This window comes from Alnus glutinosa, chromosome 7 (genome assembly GCF_958979055.1).
Source record: "Alnus glutinosa chromosome 7, dhAlnGlut1.1, whole genome shotgun sequence".
Lineage (NCBI taxonomy): Eukaryota > Viridiplantae > Streptophyta > Magnoliopsida > Fagales > Betulaceae > Alnus > Alnus glutinosa.
In genome coordinates this window covers 28,861,428-28,873,202 of record NC_084892.1, presented here as the reverse complement: position 1 = coordinate 28,873,202, position 11,775 = coordinate 28,861,428, and the positions used below count along the sequence as shown (strand labels likewise).

General features: G+C 37.9%; 2 protein-coding genes across 2 annotated transcripts; both read right to left on the bottom strand.

The window, feature by feature from the left end:
• Positions 1-1,318: 1,318 nt before the first annotated feature.
• Positions 1,319-2,795, bottom strand: LOC133873954 (CASP-like protein 4B1). Its single transcript, XM_062311764.1, has 2 exons — positions 2,312-2,795; positions 1,319-1,922 (listed from the first exon to the last, which is right to left on the bottom strand). Exons 1-2 carry the CDS (start codon positions 2,590-2,592, stop codon positions 1,571-1,573), a joined length of 633 nt encoding a protein of 210 aa, XP_062167748.1. The 5' UTR covers positions 2,593-2,795; the 3' UTR covers positions 1,319-1,570.
• Positions 2,796-9,575: 6,780 nt separating this feature from the next.
• On the bottom strand, positions 9,576-10,918 carry LOC133873727 (CASP-like protein 4B1). Its single transcript, XM_062311472.1, has 3 exons — positions 10,499-10,918; positions 10,253-10,388; positions 9,576-10,039 (listed from the first exon to the last, which is right to left on the bottom strand). The coding sequence occupies exons 1-3, from the start codon at positions 10,771-10,773 to the stop codon at positions 9,848-9,850; spliced, it is 603 nt and encodes a 200-aa protein (XP_062167456.1). The 5' UTR covers positions 10,774-10,918; the 3' UTR covers positions 9,576-9,847.
• Between the last annotated feature and the right edge of the window lie 857 nt (positions 10,919-11,775).

Genomic DNA, 11,775 nt, shown 5'->3' with positions numbered 1-11,775 from the left:
AATACAATCACAAACTATATTCATTTTATATGATTTGGTTTCAAATTACATTTTATTTTTTTTATCTACAAAATTGCAATGTCTAACGCACTTTAATATTGTTTAGATTTATTAAGGTATTTAAGCATGGGGAAATTAGAGTAATGTAAGTCTTCACAAGTTACTTCTCATTGATAAAAGGGAGTACTACGTGGCTTTTAACAGTCGTCACATGCCTACTTTTTTTTTTTTCTTTATTTCTTTTTCTTTTAAGAAATACGTGAAAAAAATTACAAACTAAAGCTGAAGATAAGCTTTAGACTTAAAGAAAAGGAAATTACAATAGACTAGGTCCGGATAACCCAACAATAAACACCTAAGAATGCAAGTACGTGGAGGCAATACATAAATGAATGACGTGGGCCTATTAATTGTTGGCACGGATGCCAAGACCCCAAGCCACCAGTGACAATAAACAGTAGCGGAGCTAGGAAACTGTTTTAGTATGGGTGGAATTAAAATAATAAAATATAATGATAAATAATTATTTTTGTTCTTTTTATTATAAAATATAAAAGTATGGTAATTACAATTCAAAATATAAATTATAACATAACATATGTATCACAAAAAAAGTATCAATGAAACTTCATAAATATATGCCAAATTGATATATCAGTTAACATGTAAGCACTAATAAAAAAAAAAAATACAAAATACAAAGTATCTAAAATTGCATCCTATGCACCCTTAGACTATCAAAAATTCAAAATATCAACAAAGAACCACAAAAAAAAAAAAGACACGTGTCCTCACGGCTCACTTTCTCACTCACGGTTGTCTTCAGCCTTTTCTTATCACTTTTCATATTCACTTTCAGTTTTCACTCACAGTCTACTCTTCTTCCTCTCTTTTTTATCTCTATCTTCTTCTTTTTTTTTCTCTTTTTTGTCTAATCGTCTTTTTAACTCTTTATATGAGGATACTCAAAAGTTTATAGTTTCAAATAAAAATTAGAGATCGAGAGACTCAAATACAAAAATACTTACAAGTTACAGGCTTACAGTGTAGGAAAACTGTAGCAAGTCGGCCTCGGCAACAGGGGACTAAGGAATTGAAGAAGAAGATTTGAGGAAGATTTGCTAGTACTGTTGTAGCGTATAGAGGGAGATTTGAGACATGCCGATCATTTATGGTGTCTAATTTTGGTTTTAGGTTGGGTTTTCTTAGTTCAATATCAGCTCAAATTTGAGAGTAACTTCCATTTTTTAAGGGTGCTGCTGCCGCTGGGCCGAGGCTGTGCTAAGCTCTTTTTTTCTAAACACCAACCGGATAACAATTAAATAGACACAAAAACGATTCACGTAGATAAAAGAAAAAAACAGAGAAACAGTGTAATACTATGGACAACACGTAGAGCTGAAAAACACCCAGTTTTCCACGCAAGAACTGAGATTTCTGGGGAAAACAGAATTCCGTAACTCCCTTCAAAACATAATTTGCATACAACATATATATAGAGTACGTAAACAACAAACTTGAACAATAGTACATTAGCCATCGAAAGAAAAACGAAAAATAAATAAACATCTCAAATATAAGATTTAGTAGATAGTTTATATCCTGAAATCATAGCTGATAACGCCAGTGCGAAGAATGCAAGGAAAGCCATGCTGATGCTTGCTGCTAAAGTGTCTACAAATGCTACTGTTGAAGAGTCTCTATATATGTAGTCTGTTGCCTTTCTCATAAGATTTAACAAGGGAACAGCAGAAGACGCCGCTGATATCAACAGGTACGCCATAATCTGATCTCCAAAGAAGTCGAGTAAGGCAGAGGTACGCTGTTGAAACAAACGCTTTCCGGTCAAAAGCTCTTGAGCCTGTCGGAGCGCTTTCCCGCCGGTGTACACCGTCGACATAATCGCTATTGCCAGCACATATCTATTCCAATCCAAGATAACACACCACAACAAAACAAAACTATCAAAAATGCCATTAACAACACTCACTCAGTCTCTTTCGGTTTACAATTTTAAAAAAGTTCAATTTAACAATGTACGATTTAAAAAAAATAATTTTTGAAAATACAGTTTAGGGTTTAACAAAATCACAAATAAAATTTCGTATTTTTAAAAAAATATAATACTCTATTACCTGTAATTTGAAAAAGTATTTTTTTTTTTTTAACATTTTTAAATCTCAATTTTTTAAAAACGTAATTCTGAAATGATTTTTTTTTTTTTGTCAATTTAATTTAAAATCACATTTTATTTATTTTTTATCTATAAAATCACAATTTCAAACGCATCCCTGTATACTAATCACTCCACCTGTATGGTTCAAATCGATTAAAGTCCATCCCGTCACCGCGATTGTTGGCGGCCATAACGATAAAAGACAATAAAGAAAACAGGAAAGCCAGTCCTGTCAAGGTCAACGAGCCACTCTTCGTGAAATCCTCTCTCTTCCATCGACGTACGATTCCGGTGACAGTCTCAAACGTCATACCAGGTCTCTTAGTCTGCACACCAATCACCAGAGGCGGAGGGGCCGTGGGCCCAGTTGGCTCTGCGTGTTGTACTTCCGGCGTATGGGCATCAAGAGTGGACATGGTTTTTCTTGAATTCAATGAATATTATGAATGCCTCAGAATCCAGTGCAGTATAAAAGAACGTAGAGGTTTTAGTACAATAAAATGGAAAGTGTTTCGTTTATAAAAGAAACAATGCAGAGGTTTGCTTATAAAAAGAGAGAAATGCTATGAACTGCATATTGGTCGCATTGATCCAGTAAAATGAGGATAAAATATATAGCATTATGATTTAGGACCCTACGTGTTGTTTTTGTGCATGATATATAACGTACACGTAAATATTTAATTAAAATTGAAATATAAATTGTTTAATTAAAATTGATAATAAAATTATTAATTATCTTAAAAATTTAACCAGATAAAAATTAAGAAATTTAATTATTTAGTTTAAGCTATGTATTCTGAATAAATAATGTTGTTAACCACAATCACGTTGTTTAAGCTATATATGTGGCAGAGTGGCCTCTCCACATTGCTAAGAAATGCCTGGTAAAGATGTATTAAGGTTGTTTAGATTTATTAGGATATTCTATTTAGTAGATTTTATTTTATTTTATTTTATTTTATTTTATTTTAATTTTAGTTATAGGCTCGGTTGAGGAGTCTAAGATGAGAGGAAAATTGAGTATTCATAAGGGTTTTAAGTTTTTGAGTGTTAGAAGAGTCGGAATTGCTTGGATCAAGATTGGCTAGTACCATTTGCTGACCGAATTGCAGCTTATCCCACCTGTGAATAAAAGTGAGGGCTTATTTCGTTACCATCATGACACTTACATTATTTACAAAAATTATTTTATTTAATTTTTAGAAATGTTATTTGGTAGACTGTCATACAATTGGGATGACGTAACTGTAAAAGTTAGTCATTAATTTTTCTTTTTACAAGGCCGTTATGATTCAAAATTTCAAAGACTGATTTTCACAGTCATATATGTCATTTCAGTTGTATGTCAGTCTATTAAATAACATTACTCCTTATTTTGTTCTCACGAGTGTAGATATTAGTTGTTGGCGTGAGTTGTCAATTAAGAGATAAATCAGAGAGATTATAGGAATTAACCAAATCAGAGAGATTTCAGGAATAATCATAAACTGCCAAGCCACGATTCTAGCACTGAAAATCTGTATAGCCCAAAATAGCGAAACAAATCTCTCTATAAATGTATACAATACCTCTGTAACTTTATTAAGGAGAAATACACTGAAACAGGTTGACATGGTATCAGAGCATCTCACGATCTGGTTCCTTGTTCACGCCCAGCCCTAGGATTTAGCCTCTTATCTACCTATGGCAGCCACCGAAACACCAACCCAGACAGAGGAATCCACCACCGACCGGATTCTCTCTGAATTACTCACCTCCAAGATGGCCGAAGCTCTGTCCAAAGCCCAGGCCTCAACCGTGACCTCAGAACCTGCAGCTCTACCGATTGGCATCAAGTTGGATGGCTCCAACTATGGCTTGTGGTCCCAAGTTGTCGAGATGTACATCTCCGGCAAAGACAAGTTGGGCTACATCAATGGCGACCTGACCCCGCCATCTCCTAACGACCCGTCCTTTCGCAAATGGCGCACTGACAACGCCATTGTCAAAGGATGGCTTATCAACTCCATGGATCCGACGTTAATTGGAAACTTTATTCGGTTTCCCACAGCCAAACAGGTGTGGGACTCTGCTGCCACCACCTATTTTGATGGTGGTGATACATCCCAGGTTTATGATCTCCGGCGCCGTGTTTCACGTCTCCGTCAAGCAGCTGGATCCCTAGAAAGATATTACACTGACTTGCAAGGTCTTTGGCGTGAAATTGATTTTCGACGTCCAAACCCAATGGAATGCCCTGCTGATATTCAAAGGTATAATACTCTCCTCCAAGAAGATCGGGTCTACGTTTTTTTGGATGGTCTTGACGACAAGCTGGATAACATCCGCAGTGACGTGCTGCAGCTACACCCGTTTCCTACCGTAGAGCAAGCTTATGCTCATGTCCGTAGAGAGGCCCTTCGTCAGGTGGTGATGAACGCAGGTGACCATGAACTCCCTCCAGGAGCAGTGCTTGCTTCAAGAGGCCTCAAGCTTGGGATCCATGGATCGAACCCACAACATGCTGGAAAATCTGGTTCTAAAGGCCGATCATCATCTGACGGATTAAAGTGCACTCATTGTGGCAATATGAAGCACACAAGGGAAAATTGCTTCCAACTGCATGGATATCCGGACTGGTGGCATGAACTCCAAGCCCGGAAGAAACAAGACACTGCTGGTACAAGTACAGGCATAGGCAAGGCTGCTGTAGCAGCAGCTGAACCGTGTCTCTCTCTAATCCCTCAACATAATTTTTCTTCTGTGGATCAAGGTAATCCCTGTCATGCCTTAATTAGTTCTTGCTGCAATACTGACCGTGATGATTGGTTACTTGACTCTGGGGCCACGGATCATATGACCTTTGATCCTACGGATCTTTCTCAACATTCAACCCCACGGCGCACTAGCATTGCAAATGCCAATGGAGCAGTCTCTCCTGTCACAGGAGCTGGTTCTGTGACATTATCACCCTCTCTTCAATTATCCAACACATTACTTGTTCCCTCATTGTCCCACAAGTTACTATCTGTGAGTCAAATTACCACAGACCTGAATTGTGTGGTACTCATATTTGCTGATTTTTGTCTTATACAGGATATTCTCACCAAGGAGATAATTGGGCGTGGTACTAAGAGGGGGGGATTATACTACATGGAAGATTTCAGTATGGGAAGAGCTCATCACGTGTCTTCTTCACTGAGTTCCAAGACTCGACAGATTTGGTTGTGGCATCGTCGTTTGGGACATCCTTCATTTGGGTATCTAAGGCATGTGTTTCCTGATTTATTTTCTGATGTAGAAACTTCTGAGTTAAATTGTGATACTTGTATTTTAGCCAAGAGTCATAGGGCTACTTATCCTTTAAGCATGAATAAAAGTGACATTCCTTTTGCTTTAATTCATTCCGATGTATGGGGACCATCCCCCGTGTCTATTGTCTCTGGCGTACGTTGGTTTGTAATGTTTGTTGATGATTGCACACGCATGACCTGGCTATATTTGCTTAAACATAAGGATGAAGTATTTAAGGTTTTTCATTCATTTCATGCTATGATTCAGACTCAATTTTCAGCTCAAATTCGGATTCTTCGTTCTGACAATGGTGGAGAATATGTCAATCACCATTTTCAGTCCTATTTTCAACTCCACAGCCTTATCCACGAAACTTCATGTCCCCAGACACCACAACAAAATGGGGTAGCTGAAAGGAAAAACCGACATATTCTTGAAACTGCCCGAGCTCTCCTCCTCGGCGCCCATGTTCCCACAAAACATTGGCCCGATGCTGTTACCACCGCTGTCCATTTGATCAACCGCCTTCCATCCAAAGTCTTAAATTTCCAAACCCCACTACAATCCCTATCAACCTCAGTCTCTCTACCTCTGCCCTCATGCTCCCACCCCGTATCTTTGGTTGTGTGGCGTATGTACACCTTCATAAGAACCAACGTACCAAACTTGACCCTTGTGCTCGTCGGTGCCTCTTCTTGGGCTATGCTACACACCAAAAAGGCTACCGCTGCTATGACCCTACTACTCAGCGTACTTATGTGACTATGGATGTCACTTTTCTGGAGTCCACTCCTTTCTACCCTTCCTCGGTATCCACTGCTCCTCTTCAGGGGGAGACACTAGAAGAAGAGCTGAAGTGGCTAACCTTTGAATGGCTTGAGAATCTGAATGACACACCATCAGAAGAAGAACCTCTGGCAGTTGAGCCTATACCATCCGAAGAAGAACCTCTGGCAGCTGAGCCTATACCATCAGGAGAAGAACAAGAATTCCCCCGCCTCTCAGTTGCTGCAAGCCCATCTCCTGAGAATATTCCTGAGGTAAGTAATATTGGCACACCCTCAATTATCAATGCTATAGATACTGGGTATAACTTACCTTTCAGGCATAACCGAGGCAAACCACCAAACAGATACTCCCCAGACATGGAGGAAAGAAGGTCGAGGTATCCAATTGCCAACTATGTTTCCACCGAAAAATTGCCTGAGCCACTCAAGAGTTTTTCACAGGAGCTCTCTGCATGTCATATTCCTACTACAGTTCAGGAGGCATTAATGGATCCTAAGTGGACAAAAGCAATAGAGGAAGAAATGGGGGCACTACTAAAGAATCAAACATGGACCTTGGTCCCACTACCCCAAGGGAAGAAGACAGTCGGGTGCAGGTGGGTCTTCTCAGTTAAACATAAGGCAGATGGATCTATAGAACGATATAAGGCGAGACTAGTTGCAAAAGGATACACCCAGACATATGGTGTAGATTACCAAGAAACTTTTTCACCGGTGGCTAAACTAAATACAGTCAGGGTTTTGCTATCACTCGCAGCCAACCTTGATTGGCCATTACATCAGTTGGATGTAAAGAATGCCTTTCTCCATGGCGATCTTGAAGAGGAAGTCTACATGGACACTCCTCCAGGCTACACAGCATCTTCAAACACTGACGTAGTGTGCAAGTTGCAGCGTGCATTGTATGGACTGAAACAATCACCTCGAGCATGGTTTGGACGATTCAGTCAAGCAATGAAGAAGTATGGCTTCCGCCAAAGCAATTCAGATCATACATTATTTTTGAAGCATCAACAGGGCAAGGTAACAGCTTTAATTGTATACGTTGATGACATGATCATTACAGGGGATGATGCAGAGGAAATTGATAAGCTTCAAAAACAATTGGCAACCGAATTTGAGATGAAAAATCTAGGAGGACTCAAATATTTCTTGGGAATAGAAGTTGCTAGATCAAAGAAAGGTATATTTTTATCTCAGCAAAAATATATACTAGACTTACTTCGTGAGGTTGGAATGCTGGATTGTAAGCCAGCAGACACTCCAATTGTTCAGAATCACAGGCTCGGAGAACATCCAAGTCAAGTGCCAACAGACAGAGGAAGATACCAGAGGTTAGTTGGGAAACTAATTTACCTCTCGCATACCCGTCCTGATATTGCTTACGCAATGAGTGTTTGCAACCGAATAAGGATCATATGGAAGCAGTGATTCGGATTTTACGATACTTAAAATCCTCCCCAGGAAAAGGACTTATGTTTGCAAAGAATAATCATCTCAGAGTTAATGGTTATACAGACGCAGATTGGGCAGGGAATACCACAGACAGAAGATCCACCTCAGGCTACTTCATGTTTGTCGGGGGAAATCTTGTTACGTGGAGGAGTAAGAAGCAAAAGGTGGTGGCACTGTCAAGTGCTGAAGCAGAGTTCCGTGGAATGGCTAAAGGACTTTGTGAACTTCTATGGCTAAGAAGACTTCTAACAGAAATTGGCTTTGCACCTACCTCCGAAATGGACCTCTTTTGTGATAACAAAGCAGCGATTGCTATTGCTCACAATCCTATCCAACATGATCGCACTAAACACGTGGAGATTGACAGACATTTTATTAAAGAAAATCTCGAAGCTAAAATAATTCGGTTTCCATTTGTGAAGTCTGAAGATCAACTGGCGGATATTCTTACAAAAGCCGTATCAAGCAGAGAGTTTTACAACTCACTAGACAAGTTGCGCATTGAAGATTTGGATGCTTCCACTTGAGGGGGAGTGTTGGCGTGAGTTGTCAATTAAGAGATAAATCAGAGAGATTATAGGAATTAACCAAATCAGAGAGATTTCAGGAATAATCATAAACTGCCAAGCCACGATTCTAGCACTGAAAATCTGTATAGCCCAAAATAGCGAAACAAATCTCTCTATAAATGTATACAATACCTCTGTAACTTTATTAAGGAGAAATACACTGAAATAGGTTGACATTACTATCATCTAGATTTTTTAGAATAATTTCATGAGTTCTTAAAATTTCAATTATAGAGTTATTTAAAAGATAATTTACTAATTCTTCTATAAAGAAGCTTTATCTAATTCCTTCTCTCAACCAAGAATGCATGTATATATATTAGTATATATTCTCCCTTGGTCCATACAAAATAAAAAAATAAAAAGTTAATTTCTTAACTCTCCGCCACCAATACGACATCGTCCTCACCTACCATTCACTTTCTAGCTTGAGATTTCTTTAACCATTAATGTTGGGAATAATTCTACTCCAATCGAATTGGGGTAGTAGTTTTAATTCAGGTCCAATAACAACTCTATGAAGAATCTAATTAATAGTTTCCTAACTCTAATTCATAACTCAAAGATTGAATCAGCTCAAGAAGAGTTTCGGACCTATGAGCAGAAGGAATCAACTTCCGCAAGAGTTCATTTCGAGTTCCTCATGCAATAATCTTTTGCTTAACCCATGTGGTTTCGAAGTGCTATTGCTTGAATAGCCTTCTATCGATGGGTACCTTCCTAAAGGTTTTATTACAGAAAAATCACATTTCCATTGGCCCTTGGGTTTTAAAGAAAGTCTTTTTTCTTGGTTAAAGCTTAAGTCTTTGCTTTATCCGCTTTTAGTGGAATAAGCCCGTGCATTCAATAGGATAACAAGCAACAGGATAACAAGGAGCTGCTTCCTTTGGCGTGGTTCCCTGCAATTCCAGCAGGGGAATTCGCCAACTCCCAGTTGAATGAGATAAAACTTAGAGACCAAATCAATCTCTAAGCACTTATAGTCTAAATGAAAGTAATAAACCTGAATACTCTACCTCTTTGTATATAAATAAACTTATACCCCAGTATAAACGACAGACTGATTATTTTATGCATTGAACATACTTTTTTCAAACCTACCATTTACACCGTACCAAAAATTGTTCTAATGACTATGAACTGAAATTTATGCAATCTTCGTCGAACGAGTGCGAACAACACCAAGAAGGGGTGAAAAGGTTTACTATTAACAACCTTTGTTCCTCAATTTCAGCGTAGTTTTGAAATCTCAACTTACTTACAATTAACAAGATTTTGATACGTAATTTGCCAACAACATGATACCCAACAGAAACACAAACAAAAGAATATTTTTTGTTATTAGAAGGTAAAGTTCTCACCAAATGTAATTCATATACACAGTGAAATCCCATGTATGGAAAGAGACAGCTAATGCCTCGTATGACTCTCAAACATCTAGCTACCAAACTGTTCATGAGGGGCTACGGATACAAACTCCCCTCAAAACAAAAATTTACATACAACATTGAACATACCGAGTAACAACAAGATGAAGAATATTACATAAAGAATCATCGATGGCAAAAAGAACAAAAGGCATCTCAAATGTAAGATTGAGTTGATAGTTTGTATCCGCAAATCATGGCTGACAATGCCAGCGCTAAGAATGCAAGGAAACTCATGCTGATGGCTGCCGCTGAACTGTCTGTAAATATGTTGTCTGCTCCCTCTCTCATCCGATTTGTCCAGGGAACGGCAGCAGACGCTGCTGATATTAAGAGGTACGCCATAATCTGCAAGAAAGACAAGACCAATAGAAGTAAAATCTTGGAAAAGAAAATGGACCCAGAAAAAGAAACCTCATGAAGCCAAATTGATCGACGAAATGACGTTGAGAAAAAAAACCATTTTGATAATGAAATGCGGTTCACCTTAGACAGTCCCAACATTATACAGTTCCCAAGGAAATTGTTTTAGAAGAAAATTCAAAAGGAATCAAGACCAACCTGATCTCCAAAGAAGTCGAGCAAGGCAGAGGTACGCTGTTGAAACAAACGATTTCCGGTCCAAAGTTCATGAACTTGTCGCAACGCTTGCCCGCCGGCGTACAAGGTGGACAGAATTGCTATTGCCAACACATATCTATTCCAATCCAACACGCCCCATCACAAAAGATGAAAAAAAAAAGAAAAAATTCATAACCAAATCAAAATCTCAATTAACAAGAATCGCTTATAAACGAATCACTCCACCTGTATTCTTCATATTCATCAAAATCCTTCCCATCGCCGTGTTGGTTACTGGCCATAATGATAAAAGCCAGCAAAGAAAACAGCAAAGCCAACCCCCTCAAGCCCAATGAGCCTCTCTTAATGAAATCCTCTCTCTTCCATCTCCGTACGATGTCCGGGACCCCGAACCTCGTCCCGGGGGTCTGGTTCTCCACGTCAGCCGCCGGAGGGGCCGTGGGCCCAGCTGGCGGGGACCCTACATCTTGTTTCGGCGTATGGCCGTCGGGATTCGACATGTTGTTTCGAAATCGATGAACTCCTCAGAATTCAACCAAGAATGAAACGAACGAACTTGTGTTGGGTGAATGAGACAACGCAGAAGAAGGTTTTGGGGAGCCTTCTTAGGACAAGAAAATGGAAATTTGTTTCTTCTTAGAAAAATATTAAAATGACAACTCAGGATTGCTTTCATTGTTGCGAAAGTTTGTTGGTGTACCACGTGGCTGTTACTCCACTTGTACCCAGTTAGCCGAAAAGCAATAAATTATTAAAAATTATATTTTTTTTTTAAGTAAAAAATGGCATAAATTTAATTATCTTGAAATTTCATTTAATAAAAATATTAAATAATTAATAATTTTCTAAAAATGAGAAAAATTTATATAATAAAATATGAATCATCTAAATAAAATACCATTTAAAAAAAAGAAGAAGCCATATATGGTGAAAAAGATCCTAAATCTAACGCTTCAAATAAAAGGAAGCTTTCTTGCAAAATTGGGTAGAAAAACAAAAAAAAAAAACTTTAATTCAGTATATTAAATTAATTTTTTTAAAAATAATATATATTAATTTTTTTTAAAAAAAATTGCTGCTTAAATTACCAATAATCCTAACAGCAAATATAAGAAAACTCACATAGAATCAAGTGCGAACTAGGCATTAAGTGTAGGATAAAATAATAATAATAATAATAATAAATAAAAAAATTCTGGAGACTAATTTCCTATGGCCCTACCTAGTTTTGTCTCTAAAACCTGTATATCCAAGTAAATTTTCATCAATTTATTAAGGAGGGGAGTTTTATTTAAAAAAAAAAAAAAAAAAAAAAATCACATGTATTTTTAATAAAAATGAGAATTATCTAAACCCATAATTATCCAAAACCATAATTCTCAGGTGTACTTTTAATAAAAATAACGGATCAACGGAATAGTTGGAACAAACTTCGGCTAATACGGTCTAATCAAAGTGGACGGTTGACTCAGTCCTTGGTTTATTTCATGAATAAAAATGTT

What these genes read in the sequence shown, in the direction of transcription:
- LOC133873727 (XM_062311472.1), bottom strand. Translation starts at nt 10,773, where the DNA reads ATGTCGAATCCCGACGGCCATACGCCGAAACAAGATGTAGGGTCCCCG. An exon ending in GATGAATATGAAGAATACAG is followed by an intron (nt 10,389 to 10,498) that starts GTGGAGTGATTC and finishes GGATTGGAATAG; the next exon opens with ATATGTGTTGGCAATAGCAA. An exon ending in TCGACTTCTTTGGAGATCAG is followed by an intron (nt 10,040 to 10,252) that starts GTTGGTCTTGAT and finishes TCTTTCTTGCAG; the next exon opens with ATTATGGCGTACCTCTTAAT.
- LOC133873954 (XM_062311764.1), bottom strand. Translation starts at nt 2,592, where the DNA reads ATGTCCACTCTTGATGCCCATACGCCGGAAGTACAACACGCAGAGCCA. An exon ending in AATCGATTTGAACCATACAG is followed by an intron (nt 1,923 to 2,311) that starts GTGGAGTGATTA and finishes GGATTGGAATAG; the next exon opens with ATATGTGCTGGCAATAGCGA.